Source organism: Psammomys obesus, unplaced genomic scaffold, assembly GCF_907164565.1.
Source record: "Psammomys obesus unplaced genomic scaffold, mPsaObe1.curated_primary_1811, whole genome shotgun sequence".
Lineage (NCBI taxonomy): Eukaryota > Metazoa > Chordata > Mammalia > Rodentia > Muridae > Psammomys > Psammomys obesus.
In genome coordinates, this window is record NW_026596051.1 from 15,118,831 (window position 1) to 15,132,010 (window position 13,180).

The following is a 13,180-nucleotide window of genomic DNA, read 5'->3' on the forward strand; positions in this document are numbered from 1 at the left end:
GAGGTTTCGTCCTGTCCCATCTCTACTTGTCCAGGCCTGCACCTCCGCTGGGCTGGACCCTGAGCTGCACACTGGAGGCCCAAGCACACCTTCTAGGGCAGCCCTGCCAACCCCAGCCCAGGCTGATCCAAGCCCTCCAACTTCCATTGCCCAGAGACCCCCATGGAGGCCTCTGTAGAGCAAAAAGGTTGGTGGGCCTCGGCCACTACCTCAGCCTGGAGACGGCTAGGCCCAGCCTACACCATCAGCCTCCAGGGAGGTGGAGACCCCTCCCTGAGGCACCAGGGAGCCCTGTGCCTGTGACCCCCAAATGTCTGAGGTTGCAACTCAGTGGATTTCCTTCCATGTGGCCTGGGAGAGGCAGGAATCCAGCCTTGGGACCCCAAGGGCCCTAATGCCCTGAGAGTTAATGGCCCTCCTCACTGACAAAGCAGATGTGGATAGAGATATAATTGGGCACACAGATATACACCCTCACCGGGCTGGGCTGGGCTCTAGGCTCATCTGGGGTGTAGCCTGGGCCCCCAGCCTTGGGGTATACTTGACCAGCCTGCTGGGCCATCTGTCACTCTGGCTGGATCAGATCATGAGCATCCCTAAGCCAGGTAGGGCTGGTTTGGACCTTGTCTATAGACTTGGCTGAGGCCTAAGGCTTTTGAGAGAGCCAGGGTAAGAAGAGCACCCAAACCCGAGAGTGACTCAGGCAGACCTCCCAAGCGGCAGGTATAGAGGATCATTCCTGAGGGTCCCGGCTCAGTGCAGGCTGCCCCCCCCAAGCCTGAGCTTACACCAGTCCCCCGTTACAGAAGACAGGACCTCTCTATCCCACTCCCAACCACACACAAACTCCAAAAAAATGCTCCCTCCCAGGGTCTCAGAAGGAATTGATTCCTGGACATGGGGAAACTGAGGCTGAAGAGGACTAGCCAAGGCCTCTCCCCACGAACTCACCATGCTGTGCTCTAGGCTCATCTGATGTGCAGCCTGACGCCTTAAGCTCGGGGTCCCCAGAGCCAGGCGGGCTTACTGCCAGAAGCCTGCCCTGTGTGCTGGCTTTTCTGGGGAGTCACTCTGACCTGGGTACACAGAAGTCACACCCTTCTTCCCATCCTGGGCTTGGGCGGGTCTGAACTGAAGATACCTGATAACCTCCCAGGGCATGTGTGGGGCCTTGGCCCCTGCAATGGAGTCCTGGTTCTGGCTGAGCAAGAGGCCCCTGGACAGAAAAACCCAGGCCCAGATGTACCCAGGCATGTAACACTAGAGGACAAACGGCTCCAAATGGCCTCTCAGGCTCTGTTCTGTCCACCTAGCCCCACATCTCAGTGGGAAAATGCCTAATCACCATGTCAAGTGTCATAAACTATGCGATTTCTCCACAAGAGGGACATGAGAGTTTGGGCAAGGCCCATAGGAATGCAGGTAATAGCCTCAGAGAAAGGTGCTTTGGGACCACCTGGTTTCCTGGTATCCAGCCAGGGACTCTTAGGAGGGTACACCTCCACCTTCCCTGAGCTAGCTCAGGGTCTATGGTCATTTCCTCTACTGTCTAGAACTCTCTAGGTTGTTTTGCAAGCGACTAAGAATGAAGAGACGCTAGACTTTAGACATGATCAGCCTTGGTTGGGAACCACTTGACTTAGTCACAGATGTGCTGGAGGCTTCAGTTCCTCATTTGTGACACATACACACTGCTTGAGAAGCCAAGGAGATGGGACAAAGCTGGTAGAGACCAAGACCGATACTGGCTGTCACTCAGAACCAGAGGGCGCAGCTCATCAAGTCTTTCCTTTATTTAAACAGTCACAAAATCAGATGTAAAATGAGATGTAAAAACCCTTTCCTTGGAGCCCCGAGAAGGAAAGGCACTGTTGGAACTCCATCTGGCTAGGAAGGCAACCCAAGCTGGAGATCAGAGCCCAGCTTAGGGAAGTAAGACCCAGCCAGGTGAGAGGGGCCGGGAGTGAACCTCGGGCAGGAACTGTGCAATGCTGAGGTCACGCAGAAAATGTTCGGGGTCTAAGCCCCAAGCACCATGGTGTCCTTTGTGGGCAGACATTTGGAGTCAGCACCTGCCCACTGTGCCTAGAGGTACATGCCCATGAGTGCGAGCTCATGCAGCTCACACACAGACAGCAGAACCAGGGCCCCTCGGCAGGATCAGGGGACTCACTGTAAAGCTTCAGGAAACAGCCCAGAAAAGTCTCTGAAGGCCCAGGTGAGGGGATGCTGGGAGTCTGGTGTTCTCTATGGATCTTTGGAAGAAAGGCCTTCTTGCCTTTGCTGGAGTATCTCGATGACACTGCTGATCTCGTCTTCAGGAACCTGGGGTAGATGCACAGTATGAAATGCCAGGCTGAATCTGGCCAGGGAGGCCCAACTCCCTCCAGCAGCTGGGATTTCTTCCTTCCCCCACCCCCGGGACCTCAGTGCCCTTGCCAGCCCCTCCAGCCCAGCTCAGGTAGTACTCACCAGGGCATGGTCGAAGTTGAAGGTGCTGATGTAATAAGCAGAGATGTCAGCAGCTGCCAGGGGACCCGCGATCTGGGCCACAATCCCACACTCATCTGAGGGTTGGAGACGCACGGTGTTTACCCTAGTCATGAATACCCACAGGCTTGCCCTCCTCCCTCCTCCATGGCTCAGTACTGGGGGTGAGCGGTCCTCACCGAAGCCCAGGGGCTGTCCCCCGATGCGCACCATCCTCCATAGCTCCCCAGAAGAACTGGTCAGCAGGAGGTCACTGGGGAACCTGAGGAGACAGATGGGTGATGCGAAGGGCGCCCCACGCATCCCCACCTGCCCTGAGGCCTGGCGGCCCTCCCCCACCTTCCCTGAGGCTAGCCGGGAGTCTATGGCTCTCTAGGGGTCAAGGAAGGGGTTGCATACCTTTTCTGGGTCTCGGCATCCATGACGATGGAGATGTAGCCCTCAATGAGGGAGAAAGCAAAGAATGGAATGGAACTTGACTCAGGACCACCTGAGGCTGCCTCCTTGGGGACACTGGGGAGGGGTGACAGGGTCAAGGGCTCTGCCAGGCGTGTGGCCCTCCACATTCCCTGACGAGCAGACCACAGAAAAGGAGCTCTGGAAGAGATGGCTCTGGGAAGGCCCTTGAATCACTACTTCACTGTGAGAGATCCCTGAATTCTTGAGGGATAAGCCCTAACTGCCAAGGGCAGAGGACCTGACTGGGCTGTATGTGGCTGGGGAGTGGTTCTGTTCGGCTCACACCTCTGGCTGAGGGCTAACAGGCTGTCAAGGGACCCTAAGACACTGAGCGGGATACAGAGTGACAGAAGAGATGGATGGGACAAAGGTCAGAGGGCAGGAAGCATTTGTGTGAGGCAGAGATCAAGGGCGCGCGTGGCCCACCTGTGTGAGTAGAAGAGGACATCGATGAGGGTGGTAGCAATGGCGGGCAGCGTCTCGGGGTCCAGGGTGAGGACGCAGAAGCGGTTCTGCGGGCTCTGAACCGGATGCACCGTGGGACCAGGCCCTGCTTGGGAGACACGGGCCACAAGGTGGAAAGGCAATCCTGGACTGGGGTGACCCCTGGTGGCTGGGCAGGGAAGGGTCTGGGTGAATCTAGCCCATCTCGCACACTGAGAGATGGTCTGCCGGTCCCCGGAAAATACCATCCATTCCTCGGACAAGCCCTCCTTCGGGAAGAGGTCCCACCTAAATCTGGGTGCTGCGGGCAGACCTTACCGTGCTGCGCTCGGGGGAAGCCGTTGCTGGAATCATCGATGTCAACAGGCACAGGCTCCCCACCTACTTCACGGTAGATCTGAAACTCCTGGGCCAGCGTGTGGATCACCAAGGACAGGTCCTGCTCCCGCACCTGGGGTCAAGGCAGACGACACACATTACGCAACCCCAGGCACCCTGCTTCCACCCTGCGTCAGCACCTGCCCAGACCTACCAGGATGAAGTCCGTCTGGTATGTGGACAACATGAGCACAGACACATGGTGCTCGGCCAGCGGGGCAATGACAGAGCGGGCAATCTTGGTGACTCCGGCGGCCTGCACCACAGCTCCACTGTGAGACACGTTCATCACCAGCCACGTGGCCTCGGCCACTTGCAGGAACTCGGATGGGGGTAGCTCTGTGGAAAGGAGGTACATGCCTGGTTAGTCTGCTGTGCACCCATTTCTCCAGCTGAACCTTGTCGGCTTCTGACAAGGCAGGCCAGGCCTGTTTCCTGACGGTCCTGGAGACCAGGGCTGTTTCCTCTCATTTCTACCTTGGTGGGTATGCAGCCGCTCTCAGTGAGCATTAGCGCTCCAAGCTTTGAACTAGGTTCAAGTCCCAGCTATACCGTCTTGCTGTGTGACTTGGGACAAGTGTGTTTGGGGTTTTTTGATGGTTTGTTTGTTTGCTACGAGACAGAGTCTTACAATGGAGGTTAGGCTGGGATTTAACCCAAACTGATCCTCTTTCCACAGCCTCCTAAAGGCTGGGGTTACGCTCTCAGTTTCCTCTCTGCAAAATGAAATAGTCCTCAGGCCTTTCTGGCCTAATGGGTTTCATAGCTCCACCAGAGGGCGCCCAGGGATCTACTGATGGGGAAACGCTCCCTCACAGACCTGAGATTTCCCTAAGAGCGGGGAAACTAAGTCCTTTGGGAGGGAAGCCAAGCGCCTGGTGGCTTGCCTTAGAGGACGGGCCAGGCAGAAATGGGAGCCAGAAGTCCTGAACAGGGACAAGGGCCAGGGTGGCTGTTGTTCGCCCAAGCACAGCCAGGAGGCCCCAGGACCTTGCTCTGGGCTTGTTGCCTGCTCCTGCATTCCTTCCCCAACCCTGAGACTCCCAGACATCCCAGGCCAGGAGGAGCTGGCTTTCACTGGGGAGATAAGTCCAAGAAGAAATAATGCCCAGAAGCTAAAACAGCTGCAGGAACCCCCATACTCTGGCCTAAAACAACTGTAAGGGAGACCTCCCCTGCTGGCCTGGGACTCATATCCAGCTCCTCCTGGGCTTTAAGCTTATAAAACTCTCATAAATACCGATGAACTATCATGACTACCTCCTATAGAAGAGAAAACAGTACTTAAGTGAGCGGTGGAGGATTTGAAATGAGACCTTTGAGGACTACATTTTCAGGATGCTGGGTCGCTGAACCTAGTAAGAACAGTGCTTCCATGTGAGCAAGGGGCCAGTTCCCACCTTTAAAGCCCTCTTCATCCACCATGAGTGTGTAATCTTCTGGGGTCTCCGTCAGGCTGAAGAACTGGCACCTGGCAGTGAGGGAAGCGTTGGGGAGACTTTCAGCCTGGAGTGAATGGGATTCAGACAGCAAGTGAACTTTGTTCCAACAGCACTCACAGACCCCTGCAGGGAGCCTTCCGGACCCGCCCTCAGGCTTCAACTTCTTCTCTGGAGCAATGTGGTCTAGGTCCCATGTCTGGGATCTCCCCTCCATTCCACACCCTAGAGGTGTCAGGCTTTGGGTCCCCGTGGACAACTCTCAAACTTCACGTGAGGCGTCTGGGAAGGGGCTAGGAAGGCAAGTCCCCGCTACGTTGCCCATTCCTGGCAGTTTGCACCTTAACAAGCCCTGGGATGGGGCCTCTCCGGGCCGGATAGGCGGCGTCCCAGAAAGGGTAGGCCCAGGCCGGATGGCAGCCAGCGTGGACAGCGTCCCTACCCGGTACCCGCTGCCTCGCGGCGACCCTCATCCTCCGCCCCTGACCCAGAGTGACCCGCCCGACCTGCGCCCGTGAACCCCGGTGCGCACCGGCTGCGACGGGGCAGGAAGAGCAGCTTGATGAGCGGGTGCGTGTAGAGCCAGAGACCCTGGCGGGCCAGGCTCAGTACTCGCACCCGGTGCTCTAGGATATGAAGTTCCATCGCAGATCCAGGAGCCCTGGCCTCGCCGACAGCTAGACCCAGGCAGGAGGCGGGGCGGGGGCGCCCGGCTTAAAGAAGCAGGGCTCTACTCCGCCCGCCACGGGCCCGCCCAGCCAGGGACCCACTCTTCGGTGGCCACGCCCCATAAGCCCTTGTGAGGTGGCCACGCCTCCTCCTGAGCCCAGCCTTCCCGGCGCTGCGGGCTGCTTTGGAACCCGGCCTCCACCAGCTTCGCTCCTCTAGCCTGGGAATCACGGCCTGCTCCCACCCATCTGTGGCCTCCAGGCCACGCCCGGGGCCACGCCCTTTCCGCTGGATGACTGCTGATGAGTTTGGGGATTTGCCGGAAGCTCTGGGTCCGGACTATCCTCCAGGCTCGCACGTGGGCTTTATGGTTAAGGCCATTAAGACGCGGAGCCCTGCGGTGGTGACGTATGCCTCCCAGCGCCCGGGAGGCAGAGGCAGGCGTATCTCCGTGAGTTCGAGGGAAGACTGATCTACAGAGTTCCAGGACAGCCGGGACTACACAAAGAATCCCTGTCTCGAATTACCCCCCTCCCCCAACACCCCACAAAAAAGACACGGGAGTAGTATGCTGAGACCGGAGCTTGGAGCTTAGGCCGGAGGCCCGCGGTACACCTGGGTGGTGTTCTTCCTTTTATTGCTCGAGGACTTGAACTGCAGAGCTGATGAGGCTGATAGGGACTGAGATCCCTAAGAAAGGGCTGCCCAGGGTTGGTATTGCTACTTCATCTCTACCTTGTTTTGACTAGGTGAAACCTGGCCTTTGTGGCCCGGTTTTTAAATCACCCAATTTTCAAAGCAGGTTCCCCCTTCCCCCCCTGGCTAAGGGGAGGCACAGAAAAAGTAACCTCCTCACCTGCCTGAGCAACATACTATGGACTCTGAAACTTGAAGTTATTCCAGGGAAACAACCCAGAAGTACCTGAGCTGGGAACGCCCAGGACTCAGACATTGATGGGACAAGCCCTTGTACTTGAGGCTCCCTGAGTATTCGGGCCAGAGACTTGAGTCCCATTCAAGTCTCCTTAAAGCTTGTCGCCATTAGCAGAACTCAAACTGGCCTGAGCACATCTAAATTAGCTACAGATCCAAGAAAGCCCCAAGCACTGGCAGAAACCCCAGATATGATCAAGCGTCTGAAGGTTTTAGAAGACCCCAAGGCTGAGCAGGAATGAGCAAGCACAAGTAGTTCCGATGGCAGGACACAGCATGCTCCAAGGGGCCCTTGTTTGGCCCAGGCACTCAGCTTCAGCTTGGAGGCTTTGAACAAGGTAGGTCTGAGTAGGCCTTGGGCATGATTGGGCCCCAGCAGGCCCATGCAGGACTTCACACTCCGGACCCTGCACCAGAGGAAGCTGGGCTCAGCCCTGTTCCTGGCTTCGCTTGCTCAGATGATTCTCATGGAACACTGCAGCCACCACATCCTGGCCTGTCCCCTGGAGAACTGGGGGTGGGGAGTGGAGTGGAGTGCTTCCCAAAGGCTGAGCACATCTCACCATGGCAAGTGTGGACAGAGTGGGAAACTGTAGGGGTGAGAAGAGGCAGAGAGCGGGCAGGCTGTCCCAAGCCTCTGGTGACCATTTGCTTCTCTAGCCTCAGTATCCCCAGTTGCACCAGGACAACACGTTCTAGGCCCTTGCCTGAAAGCTCCCAGCGAGTCTGTTTCTCCCTCCCTGTTCCTGACTATGGTCTGGCCCTGCTTGGTCTCAGGCCAGGAACAGCCACTATTGTTTGACTAGAAAAGCTGCTTCCTCAGCAGAAGGGGGGCCTTCTCCCAGGGACACCCTGTTCTTGCTACTGCCAGTTATCAGGTTGTCACTGAGCACCTGCCTGCCACCCCTTCATGGAAGCCTGCTCACTTGGGTGAGGGGCTGGAGGGAATCATGGAATTCCTTTTATGTCAGGCACAAGCCCAGCCTGGCGGGTGGAGCATGTCAGTAAAGGGAAAGCAGCATTTCACCAAGGAGGCCAACTTCTTCTCTTACCTGTCTGCCTCTGGTGGAGGGACTTTACCTTGGTGGCAGCCCCAGGTAATAGTGTGAATGCTCAGAAGGTAACTGGGATCTAGGCTTGGTCTTGGAGGAGGAACAGCTTTAAGCTACCTCTTCATGGATCTACTCCCCATTCCCTAATAAATTTACAGAAGCAGGGACCAAAGCCTTGGGGTCTGTTTCCTGCTTTGCTCCGGTGGTGGGCTTCATCCCTGGAGTGACTCATTTGTGTCAGGAAATGGACATGGAAGCAGAGACAGATTGAGAGAAGAGCCAAGAACAGCAGCTGGCTCTGGACTTGGTGCCTCCTGTATGTTTCAGAGGGCCCCTGCTGGGCCTGAGGCCCAGGATGAAGGGTTATACCCTTCTGGTTCCCTAGCTGCACACCAGCTCTATACACAAGCCTGTTTATTTCAGTACAAAACCATATTTCTATTTTACACAAAGAGTACCCCACCACTTCCCCGCATGTCAGCACCCTATCCCTGGGGAACATCCCCAGTAGCATGGGGCTGAGAGAGACCCAACCCATTCGGCCGTAGCTTCTGCCTGTGCTGGCTGGGACAGCTCCACTCAAGAGAAAATAAATAAGGAGGCTCAGGTAGAATCTGTACTGGTCCGGCCAGATTCTATCCCAGCCCAATAGCCAAGCAGTTGGGCCCTCAGGTACAGAGGACCTGGAGTGCTGTCAGTCTTTGAACCGTGTAAGATGTGTGGAGACCCCACCTGGAGGCCTGAGCTCCTGGGGTTACAAATAGGTGTCCTCACTCTCCTGGGAGGTCAGGCTCTCCTGGGAACGGTGATAGACTAAGTTCTGGGGAGTAGAGTCCTGGGGGACTGGGTCCTGGGAGACTGGGTCCTTTGGGGGCACATCCTGAGGACTGCATGCATCTCCTGAAGCAGTCACCACTGTGGCTTGATTGGGGCCTGGGGACTTGTCCAGCTGTCCCCTGGCCTTTGTCCGCTTCTGCTCCTTCTGGACCTGCTTGGGTGGCTTAGCCTTTGAGCTGAGGAGGGTTGCATCTGGGGGTAGGCGGATGGACGGTGAAGGTTGCAGGGCAGGTCGGGGACCAGGCTCTGCATCCAGGATGGCCTTGGCGCCATGCATCCTGGGCGGAGAGCGACACTCCAGCTCACCACGGGTCTCTTGCCAGCGTCGCAGCTGGATGAGGTGCTCCCGCTCAATCTGGCGCTCTGTCACAGGCAACTCTATCACCTTTGGGACAATGTAGGGCACATGAACACCAGAAAGAATGGCCTTTCCCTTCTGCCCCCAATCCTAGGCTTTCCTGTCCACCAGCAACCCCTAGCTGTGTCTACTAAAGGCTGAACCCAGGGAGGATGTGGTTGTGGTCTAAGTGCCAAACCTGAGCCCCACTGTCTCACAGGAAAAAGCTACCTACAGCTCATAGGCCCACTCACCTTACATCTAGGACAGAAGGGGCAGGGCTGAAATGGGCAACTTCACTCTCAGCCAATACTGTCCCCTCCTGACCAGGGCAGCCTGACTGGCCAGGCTCCAATTCCAGCCCCATCACTTTTCCACCTTTGACTGTTGGGAATCACTTTGAAATCTTGCCTCTATGAGCCTCTATTTTCTTGAGTGTAAAATGGGGACAATGCTGGAAGTGGGTACAGAATAACCTTAGAAGTCTGCCCTTGCAATATGCACTAGCATGAGCCTGGCCAAAGTCCCACCACAGAATGTATGTGTCAATTTGTAGCCCCTGAAAGAAGAGTATCCAGAAAAGAACTCTTCCCTGTTCCCAGAGAGGAGTGGACTAGCAAAGGAAGGCACTGCACAGTGCCGCTTGTGCCCCACCCTCCACCCACCCTGACCTGGGCTGACTACCCCTTGGGGCAGGGCCATACAAAGCCCCCCAAAGCCATTGCCAGCTCCCCTTCCCTCCTATAGCAAGTGGGAGATGTGGTGCCCCACCTCCTGGACCAGGAAGGCTTCCTGCATGATCTTGGGACTGAGGCTCCGCAGCTGCTCGATGGTTTCGTACTGGCCCTGGCAGGCTTTGAGCTTCTCGGGGGAGCCTAGTGCATGCTTCAGCAGAACCAGCCCCACACGGAAGATGATCTTGACTCCTGCATGGGGGCAGGTGATGAGTCCAAGGGAGGCTTTTGGGCTTCCTTTGCACCCCCACAACCCAGCATAGCCTGGTACCTTCACAAAAGAACATGTCCCAGACACGCAGCACAGAGCTCCAGGGCAGCGTGCGGGCAAAGGCACACATGAACCACTCTGTCATGTACAGCAGGGGGTCAATCTTCTGGCGGCTAAGGTGCTTGTGAGCCACAGGAGACACCTTCTGTAGCAGTGAGAAGAGGATCTCGCCATCCAGCTGGATTGCCTCCTGAAGAGACATCAAGGCCACAGAGCCATGACCACAGCCCATAGGGTTCCTAGTACTGGGTCAACATTCAGTAATTCATCGGGTAGCTAGAGCCTATAGAGCACTGGAAGACAGATGAACAAACCAGACACAGATGGTCCCTCAGGAAGAGTGAAAAGACTCATGGACACAGAATGGGGAAGGGGACAGTGGGGCTCAGTGTCCCCAAAATGGCAGGAATAGAAACTCCTGCCTGTCAAGATCAAGAAAAGCTCCATGAATAGTCTGAAAGCTGAGGGAAAGGCATTCTAGTGGGACAGAATGGAGCTTCAAACAAGCTCTTCAACCTATACAAGGTCAAGGAGCCCTGAGGCACAGTGTGTAAGTGGAACCTGAGTGACCTCCATCAGGTCTTGGGCCTTGAGCCTAGAGCGGCTATGAGAGAAGTGAGAGGTCTTGGCGTGGCACAGCAGAGGGCATCCAGCCTGGAGCGTCTCAGGCTAGGCAGGCACTCACCAGTTTCTCACTGTAGTAGCCAGGCAGGTACTTCTCACAGACTTGTACCAGACACCAGAAGGCTTGCTGTGGATGAAAGGGGCATGAGCCCTTGCAGCTGAGGTTGGGTCCCCTGCCCACCTACCCACCTGGGTCCTGGGTACCTCAGCAGGCATGTGCATGAGCAACACAGCAGCAATGGGTGCCTGAGCCTGGCAGTAGCCCTCCTCAGGGCGGTACAGTGTGTAGGCCTTCAGCACACGGAACAGGTCCTGCTGGCTGTGGAGAGGACAAGTAAGATAGGCAGGCAGGGGTACCACCTCCCCCGTACCCTGATGAATGTCTAAAGCCCTGCCTCAGAAACTGCCCTCCACTGAAAAGGACATGCTCGTAGTCAGCAGTGGGTCAGTCTCCCACCTATAACCCAAAGACAGGGCTCGAAGAGAAAGCCAGGACTGGGCCAGGGCTGGAGCCAGATGGCTACAGACTGAGGAGGGGCTAGGGACGCCCACCTTGCTGAGCAGCTCTGTCCCTTGTCTAATACATTACTCCTCTCCTGCCTACTCTTTCTGTCCACCGACCCCCCTCACATCTTTCCCTACGTCAAGAAGGCTTGACCAAGAAAGTTCTAACAGTCTAGAGAGTAAATGATGCAAGGTATTGCAAGAGTCAAATACTGTGGTCAGTATACCACCAAACCACAGAAGGTAAAGGCTAACAGTAGAGTTTTGGCCACACTGTACTTTTCCTGACAGTCTAAAGGAGTTTTAGAGCCACCTCCCAGCCCACATGCTTAGTTCCTGCTTACCCATGGCCTCCTCGGGACACAAACATCTCATGGAAAGGGAACTGACGGTGCAGGTCACGCTCAATCACATCTAGCCATTTGGGGTCACCAGGAGACATGTCCAGCTCCTGGGAAGCAAGGGCATAATGTCAGGAAACAGTGAGGAGCACCCCTGGTAGGAGATAATTGTCTTGGGTATCAGATTAGGCACCAGAGGCACCCAATCTCTTATTGAACCAGGCCTTCCTAAAGACAGGAAAGGAAACCCACAGAGGCAAGAATGGCAGAACCCTGGGAAGCCCTGAGAGGTATCCTAACTCCTAGAAGATGAGCAAGCATCTATTCTGGCTGGAATCACAGCAGTCAGGACTCAGTTTATCTAGGGATAATGTCTGTCCTTCAGATAGAAGGCTTCTCGACAGCAGCTAAAGGGTTAGCACTGCTCAGAGCCAGATGCAGAGCTGAGTATGAACATACACAGACTCCCTGGCCCCTTTCCTACTCCAAGACAGATCCTGTCATTACATCTGTTCACAGATGAGAGAACTAAAGGGTCAACTGGAAGTCTGTTACCCAAGGCATCGTGACTAGAAAAATGGTGGAGCTGGAACTTAAAAGCAGGTGTGAATCAGAGCCCCCAAACCCAGTCAACTCTGCTGCATGCATCCTGTGTTGCAGGCATCACCTGTTCGGGAAGGGAGTGTGCAACTAAGTTCTTGTCTAGGTACTGAGGTTTCAACAGTTTTACTTTCTTCTTTGAACCTCCAGTGTGTGTACTTTTAAAAGCCACCAAGCTCTAACAGAATAAAAAGGTTCCACAGTCATTTGAAATGTTATCTTGATCTGATTGTTGGCCACATGCATGTGTTCTTAGGCTCACTGAGTTCTATGCTCAAGTCTGTCCATCTTACTCTTTGTAAATCCATACATCAGTTTTCAGAAAAAGAAATACAAAGGAAATGCAGAAAGATGGCCAGGAAGACCAACCAAGTACTAGTTGCCTTGTCTAATACATTACTCCTCTCCTGCCTACTCTTTCTGTCCACCAACCCCCCTGACATCTTTCCCTATGTCAAGAAGGCACCAGAGGCACCCAATCTGGGAAGGTCCTGGGAATTATGGCCTTGGTAAACATACCAGATGAGCTCAGGCCATGCTGGTGAGGTCCTGACTAATGGTGACTTTATACTTTTCCTCATGGCCTGACGCAGCAATAACTGAAATACGAAGGAACCTAGTGTGTCAGAAACTAGACTAGAACGCAATGAGGAGAGGCTCACAGATTGTTCAAAGTTTCAGGACAGTGGAAGAGGCTGGGATATTTCTCAGTGGAAGGAGTGAGCATTACCCTCTGGAGCACCAAGAACCCTCAAGATAGGTTCTTTGTGTGTCCTGTGCACTCTCCTGTACCATCTGAGCACAATGCAGGCATACTTTTCTCGGAAAAGAAGAAGGTTCCCTCAATTGTTTTTGTCCCCCAAGAACCCCAAAAGTTAGTTCCTTGGATGTAGCATCTTGGTGCCTCAGCAGCACAAAGTGTACAATCACATGTGGGCTGCTAAGGAAGGCAAAGGGTAGCTGCAGGGCCTCCAGGGAAATAGGGTGAATACCACAGGCATTCTAATTGTCTCGGGAGATAATTGTCTCGGGTATCAGATTAGGTACCAGAGGCACCCTGTGCCTAAT

General features: G+C 55.1%; 2 protein-coding genes across 2 annotated transcripts in view; both read right to left on the reverse strand.

Moving 5' to 3' along the window:
• Positions 1–1,775: 1,775 nt before the first annotated feature.
• Castor1 (cytosolic arginine sensor for mTORC1 subunit 1) lies at positions 1,776–5,910 on the reverse strand. Its single transcript, XM_055623820.1, has 9 exons — positions 5,743–5,910; positions 5,172–5,242; positions 3,926–4,110; positions 3,712–3,844; positions 3,376–3,499; positions 2,890–3,003; positions 2,670–2,752; positions 2,473–2,567; positions 1,776–2,325 (listed from the first exon to the last, which is right to left on the reverse strand). The coding sequence occupies exons 1-9, from the start codon at positions 5,853–5,855 to the stop codon at positions 2,248–2,250; spliced, it is 996 nt and encodes a 331-aa protein (XP_055479795.1). The 5' UTR covers positions 5,856–5,910; the 3' UTR covers positions 1,776–2,247.
• A 2,353-nt stretch (positions 5,911–8,263) lies between these two features.
• Positions 8,264–13,180, reverse strand: part of Tbc1d10a (TBC1 domain family member 10A) — a 30,067-nt gene continuing 25,150 nt past the window's right edge. The window contains exons 4-9 of the mRNA XM_055623819.1: positions 11,516–11,622; positions 10,872–10,986; positions 10,729–10,794; positions 10,044–10,233; positions 9,810–9,964; positions 8,264–9,086 (exon numbers count right to left, since the gene is read on the reverse strand). Of these exons, the coding sequence (XP_055479794.1) occupies positions 8,619–9,086; positions 9,810–9,964; positions 10,044–10,233; positions 10,729–10,794; positions 10,872–10,986; positions 11,516–11,622 (1,101 nt within the window). The 3' untranslated portion in view covers positions 8,264–8,618. The remainder of the gene's footprint in view (positions 9,087–9,809; positions 9,965–10,043; positions 10,234–10,728; positions 10,795–10,871; positions 10,987–11,515; positions 11,623–13,180) is intronic.

What these genes read in the sequence shown, in the direction of transcription:
- Castor1 (XM_055623820.1), bottom strand. Translation starts at nt 5,855, where the DNA reads ATGGAACTTCATATCCTAGAGCACCGGGTGCGAGTACTGAGCCTGGCC. An exon ending in CTTCCCCCGAGCGCAGCACG is followed by an intron (nt 3,500 to 3,711) that starts GTAAGGTCTGCC and finishes TCTCCCAAGCAG; the next exon opens with GGCCTGGTCCCACGGTGCAT. An exon ending in GATGCCGAGACCCAGAAAAG is followed by an intron (nt 2,753 to 2,889) that starts GTATGCAACCCC and finishes CTGTCTCCTCAG; the next exon opens with GTTCCCCAGTGACCTCCTGC.